Consider the following 19571-nt stretch of genomic DNA (forward strand, 5'->3'; position numbering starts at 1 on the left):
CACAAAAAGTAGGCTCTTGAAACAGAGGTGTGTGAGATTTTCCTCATGGTTGCTGTGGTCATAAAGGATCTTTCAGTTCCCTTGCAGTGCCCATAGTTCTGGTTTTATAGAGGTGGAGAAGCTGGCAGTTGATACTCACACGGCTTCATTTCAGGTGCTGGTAGCAAATCATTTTAGTACTTCCGTGGGGTTTATAATTTCTATTGCTGTGTTTTGCACAGTATCAATTACAGCATAATTTTTAATGTTACTGATAGTAAGTTACTCTGATTCATAGTAAAAAAAATGATGATACAGTGAAACTGGTCTGTTAAATACAACTTTAAATATTTTGCCCATCTGTTTTCTGTGCCACTTGAATTACGAGCATTTTGCTATCTCAGCTTTGCTTTTCTTTGACCCCTTTCCTCCCTTGAAATTTCCACACAGGTTTTAGTAACTTAATAAGAAACTATTGCGGTAATATCAGCTTCATGTGCTGGGTTTCTGAGATCTCTCTGTTCATCTGACCTTTTCTTCTGTATCTCCTTTGCCTTTTCAGACCTGTACTTTCTCTAAGCATACAGGAGTTTCTCCTTTCTCTATTGTCCCCTTCCCTGAAGACCCCACAGTTCCCTGGTTTTACTGAGCTTCCACTGTGCTGATTATCTTGTGATGACAGTACCTTAAGTCATGCTCGTTCTGAGCAATGTCCAGTTTTCTTCAGGTTCAGTCTTCCTTCCTTGCCTCAGAAATTGCCTGAGAACTGTTTTGTGGATGCAAACTGCATTTCATCAAAGTTCTCTTTGGTTTTTAATACTAAGCATTTTCTTTTGTTGGTTTTATTTTTCACTTTGGTAACACAGAGATTATAGTTTACTTCTAATACCTGCTGTTCAGATTATAGTTTTGTTTTGTGTAGGTGGTCTGAATCTCAGATTCATGCAGCCATGATCAATACATGTCTTTGGGTGATGATGATTTTATATTGCCATGTTTTTTTCTATCTGTTTATATGTGGCGACAATGAAGTCTTTGCAGAATGTACATCAGACATTAAGGATTGGCCAGTGAGTTTTCTCCCGAGCTGAATGATGCCTAATCAAAGCTTCCGCATTGCTCTTTCAGTTTCTTTGAAGATGCAATCTAGTCTGGCATTAGACTCACCTAGCACAAGGAAGCTGTGTTTGATGGTGTGACACGCATGCTTTGGAGGCAGTTGTTAAACATGTCTCTGTCGGTGTTGCTGTGATCTTCTGTCAGAGGGGAGCAATGTATGCCATAAGCTGCCATAAGTTCTTAAGTTCTGAATGGAATAACTGACTTGATTGTCCTGATGAGCATCAGTTTCTCAGGATGCTTGTCTTTGCTGGGGTAGGTGAGATGTTTGCTTATTTAAAGTGTTTGTCGTAGCAGTCTGATCTCATCTCAAGCCCCAAGTTCACCTTACCTTGTGGTTTGTGGTAGCTTGATTAGAAGCACTGCTCTCAAATGCCAGCATCCAGCTCTATGTTGTTTCTCAGTGCCAGGATGAGAGTTTCTGTGTTTCAGTGACAAGCTCTATTGCTAGGAGTTTCAATATAATTAAGCTGTGTTTTATGCTGAAGACTGTTGTTACCAGAACAACTTTTTTGTAACTGGTAAATTTTATGAAGATACATAACTAAATTATGCATTAGAAACATCCCATTTTGTGGGGTGTTGAGAAGTAGTAACAGCTAGTGAATCAAGTGAGGCTGGGAGAAGGATTTGAATAGTGTTTAGTTGGAAGAATTTTGAAGTAGTTGAGTCATTTTTAACAAACAAATTCAAGGGATGGTTTTGTTAAATACTTTTGTGGTGATGGGGACTTGAAATTAAATACAGACTAAGCTCAGAATGCAGATTTTTCGGGTCATTCATTATAGAAGGAGTTAACACACATGGTGGGTTGTCTTCGTCTAGAAATCTCCAGAGGAAGGCTGCAAATACAACCAGAGAGGTTCTCACTCAAGTATGCATATGATTATTGACACAGCAAATCACTTTGGTACTTTTCCTCTGTTGCTCAAACAAATAGATTATGCAGCAGTGGCTCCTTCTGGCTTCAAAATGGGTAAATCAGAGAGGGGTAGGTGGTTCTTCAGTTTAGTTCCATTAGTGTAGTTGGGTTTTGTGACTCAGCAGTTCCTTGGCTGGGGCAGTGTCATTTTCTCACTTGGTGCTTTGCACAACATTGCTGGGCTGCGTTATCTCAGCTGCTGTGAACTGATCATCCGTCAGGCAGTGCCAGCCTAATAAGGTTCTACTTGAAACCTGCTTTCTCTGTTGAATTTTGTCAAATGAGTCATACTTGCTTTTATTTAAAATGGCTGGGTTTTTAACTAATAGTGATGATGTTGCAGATTTGGCAGGCAAAGTGGGAATTATTTTGAATAATATCAAATTATACACTGAGAATTCTTGATTAAAATATATGAGCTTTATTTGCATCTTGAATTACGGTTTCTCCTCATACATCATTATTTTGCAGAAGAGATGACGCTAACATGTATTTATTTTATTTGTCAAGTATTGACAGAGGCAGCTGTTCTTTCCTTTTAGGAATCTGGGTAAAAATGGTTTATCTAACAGTAGTATTCTGTTGGATAAATGCCCACCTCCACGACCACCGCCTCCACCGTACCCTCCCTTGCCAAAGGACAAGCTGAATCCACCTACACCTAGTATTTATGTAAGTAAATCTAATGGTAAAAGTACATTGCTGACTGTCTTTTTTTAGTTGTTTGCATATATGAATTACATAATGTAATTATTAATATTTTAGAGATGCATTGTTCATAGCTGAATTCTAACTACAGTGCTTTTCGAACTAGGCTATAAGCAGGAAAAATGCTAACCTTAAAGAACATTTTGAGATACAGTTTGACTTAAAAGTACTTCTAAACTAAGGATTTCAGTAAACAAGAGGAAAAACAGCTTCAGATTTTTTTTTTTGTTTATTTTTAATACTCAAAATATTGGCAAAATAAAACAGTTCATTAGATACAATATTTCAAATATGTATGTACATTTTTTCGAGTGACAGCTTACATATAAATGATCAAGTCATTAAACTCTCCTAACAATCTGCTTCAAAACATAGTAAAGAAAAAATAAATAAAAGTTGAGGTCGTGTTAAGAATTAAGCATCATTAGGAAAAAGCAGGTTTTAATTGTATAGTATTTTCTTATGAAAACATTAAAACTTCTGAATATAAAGTTTCATAACAGCTTAATGTAGAGTTTGAGCTAACTTCCTTAGTAATAGAAAATAAATTGTAGGATGTTTGATTCCTTGATAACAGAAGAATAAATTATAGTATGTCCAAACAGTCATTGTGAAAACCTCCAGTTATCTTTGGTCAGCTCAGCTTGGGGAGCAGATGATGTTGGCACTTTGGTCTGATAGTGCACAAGCAGTCTGCTGGAAGCAGTAGAGCTTCCAGCTGTTCTCCAGGTGTGGCATCTGAATTAATCTACCTTAAAATGCCTGTCACAGCTGCTTTGAGTCCATACAAAGCTGGTAAGTCACCGTGCTACAGTATGCTGTAGATATGCCAGCATATCTAGTCCCAGTATTTGGGAACTCTGTATGATGTTTTGTTTATTGAAAGAGAGGTCTTCAGCATTTTAGAAGATTGATAAGAATTAAAAAAAAAAAAAATGGGGAGACTATAGCATATAATTGTGGTCATAGGTGCACAAAAGCATAAGAAAATCAAATCAACCTTTCTGGTTAACACAAGATACACTGTGAGAGTAGTCTTTATAATGATACTGTAGAATCTGTAGAATACTGTAGTTATCTGTAGAATTAGCTTTTTTGACTTCTGAAAAGAAAGTTAGTATATTGTCTTGCTCTTCAGAGAATTCTGTGGACTTAGGGAATGTACAAGGCTACTGTCAGATAAAGAAACAAACTTCAGAAGCGCAAGTTACAAAAGCCAAAGAAACCTGGGAATAATTCATGCCAAGAAATAAGTTGCAGTAACAAATAGATTTCAGGAGTGAACCCAGCTTTTAATGTGAAGAGGGTTGTATGATATAATTGTTCATTCCCTACAGTGAAGGGAAGTGGAGAAAACTCCTGTTTTCTTTCTGTTGTTTCTCTTTTTTAAAAAATTATTCTTTCTTATTTTACAAATAAGGAGTTTAAATTCATCTGACATCTAATATTGCGTTATAATTTTACAGTTGGAAAATAAACGAGATGCTTTCTTTCCACCTTTACATCAATTTTGTACAAATCCAAACAACCCTGTTACTGTAATACGTGGCCTTGCTGGAGCGCTTAAATTAGGTAAGTTTAATTTATTTTCTTTTCACTTTGGGAAAAAAAAGTCTGTGTTTTTTAAAGAGAAGTCTCTCAGTTCTTTCAAAGTGGATATTTTACTTTTGTAATACTGTATTACCTGTGTATTCCAAGTAATCATCGTAATGTGCCATTTCTCAGTTTGCTACTGTTTCTAATTGTGATAATCTCAAAAAAACCCAAACAACCTAGCAGATTTTGTTGAGCACAGACAGAAGCTGAACTGTGGATACAGAAGCTTACAGATAGACTTTTCCGAAGGAAATTACGGCTACACGTCTTTGTGCTTAGATTTAATGATCTGTAATCTGACTGTGTACAATATTTTGGACTCTGTGGATAGAAAAACTTAATTGCTGGTAGAAAATGTACAATGGAAGTGCATTCATAAAAATCTGTTTTGAAAAATACTTTGTTGGTAATAAATTTAAACATTGTTTGCAGAGTTGTTTACACAAGGCATGTAAAATGTTTCTTGGAATATAGTCCATACAGTATCTGCTGAGTTTTTTCCAAGCTGCTTCTCTTGTGTGCAGAAAAGCTTTTTGAGTGTTCATCATGAGTGTTGATTTTTAACATAAAGATGGGCTGTGTTGTGAAGGCTGAGGTGGGCAAAAATGCTTTACTTTAAACCTTTAGACAACTTTAAGTATTAATCTTCTTGAAGCTTTTTATTATGTTTTAACCATCATTTATGAATTTTATTCCTATTTATTAGATCTAGGACTCTTCTCTACTAAGACACTGGTAGAAGCAAATAATGAACACATAGTAGAAGTGAGGACACAATTACTGCAGCCAGCAGATGAAAACTGGGACCCCACTGGAACAAAGAAAATCTGGCGTTGTGAAAGCAGTAGATCTCATACCACAATTGCTAAATATGCACAGTACCAAGCCTCCTCATTCCAGGAGTCTTTAAGGGTAAGTCTGTAGTTATTATTTAAGTTGTCATTTACAAAGTGTATACTAGCTATGGTACCAGTTAATAATGGCTGTTGAAATTGAACGGAAGCTGTTAAGGAAAAGGAGACATTTCCGTTAGCATGAAGAGCCCAGGTAGATTTGCAAAATCTCTTTTGAGTAGAGGGTCAAAGAGCATATAGAGTGTTCCTCCCAAATGTTTAATGGAAGACTTCTGGCTGTTACATACTTTAAAAGCTTGTTAGCTTAAGCTTTCATATTATAATATCAAAATTCATATGAAAATATTGAGAATTTCAGATGCCTTTTTTTACCTTATATTGCTTCTAATTTCATGCATGGTTTGAAATCAGATTTCTTTGTTGTTCATAGTATTCTGAATTAACACGAATGTGCCTTACTAGAAGTTTACACTCATACCCGTCTTTTGCTTTGTTCCAAACGTAACAGCATGTATTTAGTTTAGAAATTGTTAGACATATGTGACAGAGTGAAATATTTGAAATGTTATTTTATTGGTATTACTTATTAATATTTTTGCTGAAGTAATGACCACATCCAGCTGTGAGCACTTCTTGGAGTCTAACATTATCTAGTGTTATAAAAAGATTAAGCTAAGGCAGAATGAGGACAAAGATATTATTGACCAGTTGCTACTTAGAAAATAGGGAAAACACCAACGTGGGGAATTGACTATTCCACTTTTCACTGCCATTACACAGAAACAACGATGGGTTCAGTAAGAAAGACAGATTCTAAATTTAAACTTTGTGCATTAGAGGAAAGGATTAGAAATGAAGAAATTAATTCGTAGCTGAAGAAAAGAGGAGGAAAGGTTGTCACAAGATTTTGAGCAAGACTGATACAGGATGAGGCAAGGCAACAGGGATACCATTGGGAAGTGGGGAGCACTGAAGTCATCAGGAACTTGGGACTGTGGTAATAAACTTAAGTAGGTATCACCTGAAGTTTCCCGGTGCCGCTTGAACAGTTGCCACCAGCTTTGTGTTCTTCTATATCATTCCAGGGAGCTGGAGAACATTACTTCACTGGAACATTTTTGATAAATAGATAGATAGATAGATAGATAGATATACACATGTTTAATAATATACGTAATTGATCACATAACAGCTTGTCAGCAGGAAAGCTTTAACTTTGGATTTGCACCAAGAAGTGAACTACAGGATTATCTGTTTGGTTTGGTTTGGTTTTTTTCTCTGTTACAAGTTGGTGGTAAAAATGCAGTATATAAAATAATTTTCACAGTGATGGTTTTCATTTTTCCCTTGGGAATCAGAAAGACACTGGTTTAAGTGTATGTGTGTCCTTTGCTTAACACTGCTTTGACTTGTCCTTAGGTGACTTTTCACGGTGTTCAAATGAAAGCTTTGTTTCTTCTTTCTACAAACACAATCATCTTGGCCTGCCCTAAGTGATTTTTTTTTTCCTTTTTCCTCTAATAACTATTACATTTCTTTTGTAACATGCCTTGCAGTATTTGATAAATCCATCATCACTGGGTTCCTTTTTGTTTCTCTTTGTCCTTCATTCAAAGGATGAATAAGACTTTCTCAGGTACATAGGACACTTTGAGATTTAACAACAAACCCATTCAAAGCCAGCAATCTTTGGATAGTCTCCAGGCAGTTCTTTCCTCCTTTTTGTCATATTCTTTTTCCTTCTATGTCCCTATACTTGCCAACAAATAAATCTTTAGAACAGGGGTTTGAGCACACTCTGCTAAAAAGATCAAATTACATCATTTAATATTGGTTAGATTTTTTTGACTTGTCATGGTCTGAGCTACTGCAGTGCTAAAATAGCATATGGCTATGAAAAATTCAAAGGATTTTATATAATGTATTTTATAAAATGAATTTTATAAATGTTGGTCATCCTAGTTTCTTATCAAGAGACCTGTGTGACTTTGAAGGAATGTAAATGTTATAGTCTGAAGAAGTTAATAGTATTCCTTAAGATTGGGTTCCAGTTCACCTGCATAATGACAGAAGCAACATACTCATTTGCACCTGTAATGTAGACTAGCAGAAATGTTTATAGTGTAGGCATTGTCTGTTGTCCTGGCCTGAGCTACACTGAATTTATAGTCATGCAGAATTTTTTGCAATGGCTTTTGACTAATGACTTCTTAAATTTTTGTAACAATAATATTCACGTAAAATCTTAGATACAGATATTTTAAAGAGTGAACCACCATCTTGAAACAAATGTACCTATCTCTGTGAACGTTATCACTTTATACCCATATAGATAATATATATTCTTACTTTTATGTATATTTATACATATAAAACAAGCTCCGCAATTGTATTTTGTAGGAGGAAAATGAGAAGAAGAGTCACCACAAGGACCACTCAGATAATGAATCCACATCTTCTGATAAGTAAGTGTGGGATAAATGTGATAGTTCTCTAGTTTCATGTTGTTTTCTACATCATTCCAATTTTCATATTCATCTATTATTTTTTTTTTTTATACTTTCAGCTCTGGGAGGAGGAGAAGAGGACCTTTTAAAACAATCAAGTTTGGGACCAACATTGACCTGTCAGATGACAAAAAGTAAGTTAGTTACAGTTTCTCCTGCTCACAGTGATATTCTACAGTATGAGACTCCTTCTGGAAAACCATTGTGTTCCTCTCAGACATCAGTCAGTCTGTTGATAAACCCAGTTCAGTTGTACACTCCATTTCCACAATGAAATTGTTACCTTTGGTCTACAAACTGTTGTTACGAGTCTTTCTCAAGCTAAAATATATTTTCAGCCTTTTCTTTCCAGGATCTTTACTTTTCCAGAAATTAACTTAAACATTCATCAGAAACTGTATTTTCTAGTCCTCCTTCTAATACAATCCGTTTGTTTGATTCTGAGGCTTTAAATTGTTTACTTACAACTTCTGACAATACCAAGTTTTCAGTCTTTGCATAGAAATTGTAAGATTAAAGATTTTTTTCTTTTTTGTTTGCCTGGATTTCTGTTACTTGTTTTTTGTTTCCTTTTGTTCCTACTGTCATTCTTTCTGGTTCCACTTTTTTATAGCTCTTGCTTCTTTATCCCAAAATAGGGTTCAAAATATGTACTTAAGAGTAGACCTCTGGTTAAACCATGATACCACTCCCAGAACCTCAGAAAAAGGAATAAATTGAGTATTCTTTAGGCTACCTGTTCTTCTGCCAGTAGATTAAGTTAGCTCAGAAGAACATCAGAAAGTGTTAGAAATTCTTTGGAAGGAAGTGGGGTTTTTTTTGTCCAGTAATATTTTTTTTTATTTGGTTCAATCTCTAGTTAGTATATATTTCCATAAAGATCCAGCAGGTGTAGGCTGTCAGTCCCAGAAGCTGCAGTACCAAATTTCTGATCTACTTCAGTCATTAGAGCAGAATAAAAGTTATGGCGTTTGAAACTGGGGAATAAAGCCCACTTAAGATCCTGAGGTTTTTTGTGGTATAGTCACTGAAAGATCACTGTGTGTATATGTATGTGATTAGAGATTGTTATAAAATTTTAAATATTGATGTTTTTTCTAAAGAAAATTCCACCTCTAGATATAAAATTGTAGCTAATAAACTAGTACTTAAAGCAAACCGTTGGGAGAGAGACTTTAAATTAAGGTAAGCATAACTAACCTGAGACTCATAGGGAATTGGATTTTGATACTTTAAATAGTTCTTATAGGATCCCAGATCTTCTGATCTGTGGTGTCAGCTTTTGCTACATAACTATCTTTCCCCTCAACTAGCCTGTCAAATTTGTGATTATATTTGGAAATATTTTAAAATTGAAAGAGTAACACAGATACCTGGGTGACATTACAGAGCTTCACACGTAAGTTCTGGGATTTTTCTGTCGTGTATGCAGGTAGTTAACTTCATTCGTAGTCACAGGAATTTTGTGAACACACTAGAATATGTTCAGTCAGTCAGCTTGATACATGTTGTAGCATCATGTTGTTTGGCTCTTGAAAGCATGGTTAACAGTTTCTGACTGGCTTAGCGAGTAAGGAGAGCACAGCTCTGTTTTCACTTGGTGAAGATGTGCACTGAGGTGTAAATTGCAAACAGAATTTTCTGGCAGTATATCAGCAGACTGGCTAACTGCAAGAGTGAGTCTGGTCACCCTGGCTTTTAGCTCACCCTATGTGAAATTGTCGTTTAAATTTCTGTAACTGTCAAGTAAGAGTATTGCATTGTCTCAGCTTCCTGCTTAAGATATGCTAAGTTATTTAGAAGTAGGTTGCCTGCTCACTCTTCTCCTATGCTAACAATTTTTTGAAAATGTTCATATTACTCAAACTCTTCAAAGAGTTTTAGGGATTCACAGTTTGTCAATTTGCTATTTTGCTGCAGGTGGAAGTTGCAACTTCATGAACTGACAAAACTTCCTGCTTTTGTACGTGTGGTATCAGCAGGAAATCTTCTAAGCCATGTTGGTCATACCATCTTGGGCATGAACACAGTGCAGTTGTACATGAAGGTTCCAGGAAGCAGAACACCAGGTGAGTATAATCTCTTTGCATGACAAAAATCAGGTTCTACTGCCGTATTATTGGATTTAACTACACTGCGGATTTTCCATGTATTTGGCACGCCTAAACATGATGAAATTGTACATATTGAGTATTTTTTTAATTTCTTGTTTAACTGAACTCTGCATGTATGAAGTACTGAATTACTTTATAGTGGAAATTTCTGCAGTGCTAGGTAATTTAGGTAATTACCATACTAACTGATTGCATGCAATACTGGATTCTTTAAGGGAAAAAGTAGATGGGTTTATATACTTTGACAGTATTTGTATTTTACATGCCTTGAAAGTTTTTTATAGGCTTCCAAAGTAGGTATTGTGCAATCATAGAAATCAGTATACTTTTACTTTTTAGATTCTGAGGATAGGAGTCAACCCTCCATAATGCATAGTGCTGTGTTAGGGCACTGGACTGAGACTTGAGGGATCTGGACTAAATTTCAGGGTCTGTTTTTTCTGAAGTACAACTTCAGAAAATTCCATCAGCTATTATGGCTCAGTTTTCCAGCTGTCAAAAGAAGATAAAACACTGACGTTTCTACATTGATTTTGAAAGCTCCTTTGGGACATATTTTGTTACTACTTGTCTATTCAGTGCCTGAAGTAATGAAGTTTTGCTTCTGACTGAGACTGTCAAGAGCTAGTCATAAAACACAAAATCTAAGCTTTAGCATCTTGAAGCATTTATTTCTACAAAAAGGGAACTGCTGAAGTACTGGTCAGATTCACAAGACTGGTAGTTTCAGATTTTCATTGTCCACAAACTAACAAAAGGAGAATTCTCGTATCATTGGTAGCTTAATTACATTTCTTAACACCATAAAGCACCTAAATAACATGTAAGTATCATATAGAAATCTGTACATACTTTAACTGTGATTTAGGTTTTTCACTAACTTTGCATTTTCGTACTGTTGTTTTGACAGATCAGCCTTACATAAAATGTGTTTATTTTTCTCCAAATTGCAGGTCATCAAGAAAATAACAACTTTTGCTCAGTAAATATAAATATCGGTCCAGGTGACTGTGAATGGTTCGTTGTCCCTGAAAGCTATTGGGGTGTCATGAATGACTTCTGTGAAAAGTAAGCTGGGCGTACTGTTTTTTTATTAAGTTCTCTGTGTCTTTCTCAGACTTAGGGGGGGAAATTACTGAGGGTATTTTAAGACGAAGTTATTTTATGGGTTCTCCATGTGGTCGGAAAAGTCTTGTAAAATAAGTCAAAATGCAAAACAGTACATTTGTACAACATGCAGAAACCTGGATTGCCTGTGATAGCTTTGCTTTCAAAAATTAACATCAGATTGATTATGTGTTTTTTCAAATACAGGAATAAAGGCAATACAAGAAGTGAGAGATTGGTAGTACTAAATGCTCATCTAGGTTCATGATTCAAAAATCTTTATTATGATTAGTGTACATGTTATACACAAGCAAGTACAGAGTCATTGCTATTTTGGCATGGCTTCTTGGTGCATCTAGAGAGAGCGCTTAGTTTACTCAGATGCCAGGAGGTGTTGTGGCATACTTTACATACATTTACATGTTTGTAGCTTGCTGGAACAAGCTAAGATGCACTGACCATTGGAGAAATACTCAGCCAGCTCAAACACTTGGGTTTCTGTGCTGTGTCTTGTGTTGAGTGGATGCTTTTAAAACAAAACACACACACGTGCAGAAGGACTCCCCTTCACCTTCAAAACAAAAACAAACAAACAAAAAAAACCAACAGGAACCAAAGAGCAATGTTGTCCTCTAATGGTGCTAGTTTTCAGGCAGCAGCTTCTGAAGCTTATTTTATGGGAGATTTTTTTTTTTTGCCCAGTTAAAACTGAACTAAGCTCTTGACTTTTCTTCAGAACTTTTCCAGAGCTCTGCAGATGCATCTCAGTGTCTCTGTACTCCGTATTTTCTGCCCATCTACTGACAACTGTTCTTACTTCATCCATTAAAATTGTAGTTCCACTGATGCAATTTTGATGTCTCCGATGATGACATGCCTTTTACCCCTATGACACAGCCCTCTTGAGGGTGACTGAGAAACTAAGATCTTGGTAACCTCATAAAAGTTGTAGAGTACCTCACAGAGGCACTGAATTATCTTTGCAAACTGTGAATTGCAAATGCTCTCTCTTGCAGTATAAAACCAGTATAAAATTGGGAGAGAAGTAAGTATTTTGCATAAGCATAGTGGAAGAGTTCGTACTTAGGAAATCCATGTGGAGGTCTTTTTTCATGCTTCTCGGGAGGGTCAACATTTCTTGCCTGAATAAAGCATAGATGTGTGGATCACAATTGAGATGGTGCCAAGTAGCTTGTTACGTGGACAAGCTTCATGTGGATACACTGACAGTGCGCGTACCTGGTTGGCTTTGCACAAAACCGAAAACATTCTTAAGATCTCGTGTGGTCTATAGATAAAACCAGTCACTGGTTGAAAAAGCAGTATTTGACACCAGTGTCATGGTAGATCTGACCAAGGATTTCTATGCCTGTTAATAAGGTACTGGGAAACTAAAAGGAAAATTGAACAAACTGGAAGCCATAAACTGACTTCGTATGGGCGGCTAGATGGTTAGGTGTTTTAATGTGTTGTAGGATGTGAAATGTGGATTTAGGATTAGGAAGTTTATAGATGAAACTTTTCTTTTGATTAGTCCTCCTGGGTCACTGATGAGATGCAGAAAGCATTTATTGTGGTGATCAGTTCGTACAGGTAACTTCATTGAAGTATCAACCACTAATATGTCTGCTGATAATTGCTGAAGTCTTTATTTTTCCTGTTGTTTTAGGAATAATATGAATTTCCTAATGGGATCTTGGTGGCCAAACTTGGAAGATTTGTATGAAGCTAACGTCCCAGTTTACAGGTTTATTCAAAGACCAGGGGATTTAGTGTGGATAAATGCTGGCACTGTTCATTGGGTTCAGGCTATTGGTTGGTGCAACAACATTGCGTGGAATGTTGGCCCTCTTACAGGTAAGGTTGAGTACTGCCTGTGCTGAACTACATAATTAGGTAATGTTATACTACATTTGCCTCAGAACTTGCCATTTCTTACTAATTTACAATGCTTTACTAGATTAAAAAAAAATAGATGCACTATATTTTAAAACGTGTTGAAGCTTTAAATTAATTCCATTGGCAAGAGGAAGAGAAAGCAGCAAGAGTGGAGTCTTTGCCTTTGTTCATTTAATGGACCTGTAAAAGTGACAATTGTGTAGCAAATACTAGCAGAATAAAATGTTTAGATGAATCTATACGCTCTGTCTCGTAGGCTATTTCTTAATTTTTTCTCCCAAAATTTGTTTTACCCAGCAGGCCACGCTATAGCTGGCGAATGAGTTAAGGACTTGGCCAATCTAGCTTTTTCAGGACAATGGATACTTAATTGCTCTTTAGTCAAAGCATCAGCAAATGCGAACAGTTGTAAAATCTTGTTCATAGTAAGCTTTTTCAGACCTACTGCTCTAGAAGCTTCAGTTTTGAAGCATGGTCTTGGGACATTTTTAGGTGTAAGAATGGAAGGAAATTTCACAGCTAAAATGATTCTGTCAAGCATTGGAAGAGAATATACTTCCAAAAACCTCTCATTTTCTTGAATAGTTTAAGGTGTGTCTTTATTTCATAATGGTGCAATAAATTGTATATCTCCAGGACTGTATGATTGACTGATACAGAGCTCACATATTCAGTCGCAGTAAATTTTGTAAAACATTTTTTTAAAAAGGGCAGGATGAATAGGCTGCTTAATGAAAAAGTCTGACTCACTGCAACAAATCTCTAAAGGTGCAGTCTTCTTTTGAAGACAAGGTATACAGCATAGCATTGTAAAATTACAATAAAGAGTGAATAGAGTGAGATAAAGACATTTTCAATTTAGATATATTTTTTTTCATCTGAAATATTTCAAAAATGTTTAGGTAACACTTTTTGAAATATTGTGCTCAGTTCACCATAGAAATCAAACACTTGTCAGTAACTTATTTTCACAGGTAGTTATTGCTGCTCTGGTATTGTGTGTTCCTCTAGCATCATAAATACATTTTTGAAAAGAAATTTTATAGAATTCAAATGTAGTTGCAGTGAGTGGATCATTGCAAATGAAGTTTAATGTAGCCCTAAAAGGTATACATTTTGATTATAATGAAATTATTTTGGCTCCTGTTGATTTTTATTTCTAAACTTAACAGATTGCTTCTGTAATTTTGCTTTTTTATAGCCTGTCAATATAAATTGGCAGTGGAACGGTACGAGTGGAATAAACTGCAGAGCGTAAAGTCCATAGTGCCCATGGTTCATCTTTCGTGGAATATGGCCCGAAATATCAAAGTCTCAGATCCAAAGCTTTTTGAAATGATAAAGTAAGTTTTACTTATTTGAACATTCACTGTACCTATTTCTTCTTCAAGCATAAAACAATACCTGATTTATAAGTAAGCCTTTGTAAGATTCTTCTGTCCCTGAGAATCAAGCCAAAATTATTTTCTATTCTGTTTTTCAGCATTTCGTTAATAGATATCATCAATTTCATTACGTTGTATTAGATGTTATTGTGTTATAGCTTTAGAATGATCTGATTAATCTGTTTCTTAAATATGCCATAGACTTAATAGAGCAGTTTACAGAAGTACTTGACTTAGATGACAAAAACTGTTTGGAGTACATACCATAAGAAATAACAAAATTAGGTCATCAACCCAAATATTAGAATTAAGATGTTTAGTCATTTTTACAGCAAAGTTAATTTTACATTTCTAGAACCTCTAGTTAGTGCTCACGCACTGTTATTTGGAGATCCAGTATAAATGTTTTAAATAAAGGCCAGTAGGAATGTGAAAACCTCCTTCCCTTTGCTCTTTCTTCTGAACAATGAATTAATTGATGTGTAAAATGGTAATTGACTTTAGTGATATTTGTCATATGCGTATGCCAAAATGCAGGAATGTTCCAGGCTCAGAGCACCTTTTATTGATTTTGTTTGAAGATTGCAACTTCAAACAAATATAAATTGTATTGCAGCATCATTATGCCTAGGTTGAATGGACATTTCAGCATGTATCTTTGGTTTGTCCTAAAGGAGGTGGGGAAATTAATTCCAAAGAACTTTACTCATCCATGACAGTACGCAGGTAGCAGCACTCTTTGTTTTTCTTAAACCCACCAAAGAAGTTGTAGCTTGAGCACTTGTTAATCTTGACAGTGCACTGGATCCACAAGTGGTAAATCCTTCTATAATGTGCCTTGAAATGGACCTTTAAAAAATTAGTAAGTTAACTTGCAAAAAAAGGGCAAAGAAAAATATTTTTTTCCCTTCTAGTAGGATTTGTTGATGACATCTGAATGAGACATAATTTTACAGTATGAATTTAATATTAAACTATTACTGTTCGTAGGATGTTAGCTGTCATAAAAAGGGAGAGGAGAAACTGAATAGTTAGAAATGAAAAATAGAGAAAAAGAAGCAGGGTGTGGGAGAGAGGAAAAAAACAAAACAACCCCCCACCTTATTTCACAAGCTTGAAACAGTTCTGGAAAGTTTTTGGCAAAATATTATTTCAATATTTTGGCACCTGTATTTTGTGTTTACACAATTTTGAGAGGTTTTGCCATGCTTTAGGCCTAAAGGGAGAAAAACATGACTGAGCATAGCATCCTTCTACAAGAGAATCTCTTAAACTGTTGTGAAAAAACACATAGGATGAAATGGATGTTTCCTATTGTCTTGCTGGCTGACTGCAGCTGAGTTTCTTCTTGTAAGAGACCTAAATTTTAGGTGTACATTACAAATAAAGAGAGATGCTGAGGAGCAGATAGAAACTTGGGTCTTGCATGCGTTTGTGTTCTCCAGTCTGCTGAAACCACTTCCGGTTTTCTTGGATTAAGCCCTACATCCAAGTTAGTTGTCAGCCACATCCCAAGTTCTGTGCTGTGTGCACAGATGAGATCTGGTTTGTAACAGCTAGTAGCAGTAACCTGAATTAACTCTTCCTTGTGGTCACTTCTGTCGTGAGGTAATACTAGAAATGGGTGTCACCAGAATAAACAGTCTAGGATCTGATCTTGCACACTGGAAATGCAGAAACCTTCATGAATCTCCTTTAGATAGGAAAGCAGTTGCATAATTTTGCTATGGACTCCTTGTCTGCAGGAAAATAGCACCACCTGGCAAGCAGTGGTTGTCCACTGCTCCTGGATTTTATTATGTACAAAATGTAGACATTTCTGTGTTCATGTATATGCGTGTGTATGCACATGTATGCAAACACTTCAGAAATAGTGATTTCTGACACAGCTGGTTGATTTTCAACTTGACTAGCTGACTCTTTGTTTGTCATCAGGAAAATAAAATGTATGCAGCTGTCATCATTTTCCCAGTATGCAAGTTTGTATCTAAAATTGCACATGGAAGATACCTGAAATGTTCAGGTAGTTTGATTTCTCTGTCTGGGGCTTCTTAGGTATCAGAATAGTAGAAAAGAGTAGCTCTTAGAAAACAATAAAAAGCAGTTCCAATTTGAAAGATAAACACAAATATGTTTTACTGAGTTAGGTGAGAGTAACCACTATAGAGGCAATAAACTAAAGTTTAAGCATACATATAAATATTGGGAACCAGATTAATGATGCCAAGAAATAAAATAGCAGTAGGGAAAAAAAATAATAGAAGGAAACTTTGCTTTTGAAAGAAATCTGAAGTTTCCTTATATTTTTAGCTAATGTGCAACTCAGTGCTGTCTTGCTAGATAAGGCACAGAGTAAAAACTGAAACCTTCTTGTAAAATGTTTTTTGAAGATTTTATATTAACAGTAGAATCATGAGCAGGAACAAAGGGAGAATGATTTAAAAATTGACTGAGGTAGCGTAGCCTTCGAGAAAAGAAAAATTAACCTCAAACCTCTTAGATGGAAGCTAGAGGGACTTTTACAAATGCATCTGAAGAAGGGAAGAATTTTAGAGGTAATGGGAATATAGTAATAAAGGCTTAAAAATTAATTCCAAAGTAACTGAAATACTAAGTTCTTTTACAAAAATAGTTTCAGAACTGTAGAAGAACATGACATGGGAGAAATGATTTTGCACAAAAGCATGAAGCCAGATAGAATACATTTTGGTATCAGTGGGGAAGATATATTACTGAAAGATATAAAGAGGTCAGTTTTGCATTGCCATTGGAATGGTCTCAGTACTTCAGAAGGTTTTACTGAATATCTAAATATTCAAACACTGCCTTTCTAGAATAAATCAAGATTATGTCCATTTTAAAATCTTCTGTTAAATATTTTAATTTGACTTGACGTCATGTGCTCATACTCTATGCCATACCTGTAAAGAATTTGAGAGAGAGAGATGGTCCAGATTTTCTTTTAACTGAATTGTCACTGTACAAGAATAAAAGCAGGCCTACGATATTAAAAGCTGACGCTGTTTAACTTATACATTGTGACTCTGCTAGACACCTTTTTTGGCTTTCTTTAGGCTTCCCATACTTTAGGAAGTTGCAGTGCATTTTCAAAGTGATACTTTGTATGCTTTCTCCCAATCTTTGACAGCATAAAATAGTTAGCATTTACATTTTCAAGTGCCACTACCAGGATGTAAATTTTATCCAAGGAGGCAGAATTCACCTTTTAGCTGTTGTTTTCAGTTGTGGTTGCAAATTTGGCAAACGTTTCAGCAGTGTCACGTGCGGGTTACGTTTTGGGCAATTCTTTCTCCACAACTGTTAACACTAGAAAATTATTTCAAAATAACACTTTGAAAACTGTAACTCAAGAGTGGAGAACAATGGTGATAAACATGCAGGTGCGCTTCCAGTTGCTCTTTGGCATCCTCAAAGATTTTTCCAGGTAACACCAGAAGAGAACAGTAGCTTTTTATGCTGTATTGCATAAAAGAATGCTATACCAAAGTTTCTGAACTTATCAGAAGCATGTCTACGTTAGCCTGAAATTCAGGTGAACTAATACATGATCTATTGCATATGGTTGGCTGTAGCATCATAAGTCCCATTAGCATCAAACTTTGAAAGTGTTAAAGGAGTTACAACTAAACAAGCTGTTTAATTTTCTTGAAATGCAGTGTATGAAAAGACGATGTTAAACATAGAAACACACTTTCAGTTTTGTGCTATTCTTACAGTGAGGGTATTAATGAAGCCATAAACTTTTTTTTTAGTGAAGATGAACAGTCTGAGTGTAAAACATCAAGAGGAAAGTATCTAAAAGTAAGCCCAAGAGTCTATTAACTACTTGGAAACACATGAAAAAAAAATTAAAAAAAAACCAAACACAACCACACACCAAAAAAAAACCCCCACATGTATTACATGTTTAAGGCTTTAAAATTTTGGTAGAATTCTTGAGCACTTCATTTTCTGTCTAACATTTATTTTTTCCCTTACATTTTTTCAGTCCTCCTTCTGCATCTAATGAGCATGTAACTTAACCACCCTGTGGAAGAGAAAATTAAAGGCTGCAAAGGCTGCAGCTCAAACAAATAGGATAGCTGAGAGCTAAAAGTTATTCTAAATAACGTTGTAATTTAGAATCTGGCAACCTACTTTGCCAGCTTTTTTTAGACAATGCATGTAGCTCATACAATGCTAGAAAACAAGTACAGAAGAGAAAGAGAACTGTATAAAATGGTGAGGGTAAAACCATTTTGTTTTATCCTTTACAGAGTTACGGCAAGGAATTGTTGATTTCAATTTGACATTTAAGCGGTTCTTTTCTTCATAAAATCAGTATATTTTTTTTCTATCTTTTCCTGTGAAGGGACTTTTCTAATACTTACCTGTCTATAATTTTTACTTTTACACTGAAGAAGACAGTTGTTGATAGATTTCATTTCCACTGTGTGCATAGTAATTTATGTCAAAACTTGGCTTTCCTGACTTTGGATAACTGGAAGTTCAGTAGTGTTGAGGAAGTAACAGAGTAAGATGTCAATTAAAACAGGTCTTTGGACAGGCTGTAAAATGTAAACACATTGTAAACAGTTGTTTTGAACCTGGCCAGTTCAAACTAACTTTTTGCTCATAAATTCATAGTTCAAAATAAAATACATTAATTGCTTTTGAAAACACATTGTTTTATGGCGTTTAAAAGAGCACTGATGCATTCCAGTAAAAAATGGACGATCCGGCATGTTTGCAGGGCAAGAGGCAGTACTGAAATAGAATAAATCTACACAGAGGTTCTTAAGCATGTGGTCAGACTTCTACGTAAGTCATGGGTCTGGTGATTCCTATTAGCCAGCTGTTCCTGAAATCCTAGAGGAAGAGGAATCTCCACGTACAGGGTCTTGGAAGAAACTAAAGCCTGCTTGAATCTCGCTATAAAGTTGAACATTGAACTGAATATGCAACTGGTTTTGGTTGCAGGTACTGCCTGTTAAGAACTCTGAAACAGTGTCAGACACTGAGGGAAGCTCTAATTGCTGCAGGAAAAGAGATTGTCTGGCACGGGCGAGCAAAGGACGAGCCAGCTCATTACTGTAGCATTTGTGAGGTCAGTAAAAATATGTGTTGGGCTTGTGTACTACTATAATATTTATTTTAATTTTTTCCTGTCCTTTGTTGTTGTTGCTATTTTAATTTTGCTTTCATGTTGCAGCATCTGCGGTGCATTATAAGAAGCACATGTATGTGATGATGCAGTACTGTCTTCAAAGAGCTTAACAAGCTGTTTTTCTAGACGTAGGCTGTGTCTTGCTGCAGTCTCTCCAACACTACTTCTACAGTGTTGTTATTCACTAGGTCGATTTTCAATTCTCAGTTATTAT

At 35.7% G+C, this 19571-nt stretch overlaps 1 protein-coding gene across 11 annotated transcripts in view; it reads left to right on the top strand.

Moving 5' to 3' along the window:
* KDM6A (lysine demethylase 6A) overlaps positions 1-19571 on the top strand; it is a 157824-nt gene that overhangs the window by 132494 nt on the left and 5759 nt on the right. For 9 of the 11 annotated variants that reach the window (XR_014183121.1, XM_082043114.1, XM_082043116.1 and 6 more), the window contains 10 exons: positions 2563-2692; positions 4195-4300; positions 5031-5236; positions 7579-7643; positions 7745-7819; positions 9606-9754; positions 10753-10867; positions 12576-12763; positions 14007-14148; positions 19171-19297. Coding sequence is in view for 8 of the 11 variants with exons in the window: in XM_082043114.1 (XP_081899240.1) it covers positions 2563-2692; positions 4195-4300; positions 5031-5236; positions 7579-7643; positions 7745-7819; positions 9606-9754; positions 10753-10867; positions 12576-12763; positions 14007-14148; positions 19171-19297 (1303 nt within the window). In the remaining 3 variants the exon portion in view is untranslated. The remainder of the gene's footprint in view (positions 1-2562; positions 2693-4194; positions 4301-5030; positions 5237-7578; positions 7644-7744; positions 7820-9605; positions 9755-10752; positions 10868-12575; positions 12764-14006; positions 14149-19170; positions 19298-19571) is intronic. The other 2 variants (XR_014183119.1, XR_014183120.1) reach the window with 1 other exon arrangement.

This window comes from Streptopelia decaocto (assembly GCF_964273445.1).
Source record: "Streptopelia decaocto genome assembly, chromosome: 1".
NCBI lineage: Eukaryota > Metazoa > Chordata > Aves > Columbiformes > Columbidae > Streptopelia > Streptopelia decaocto.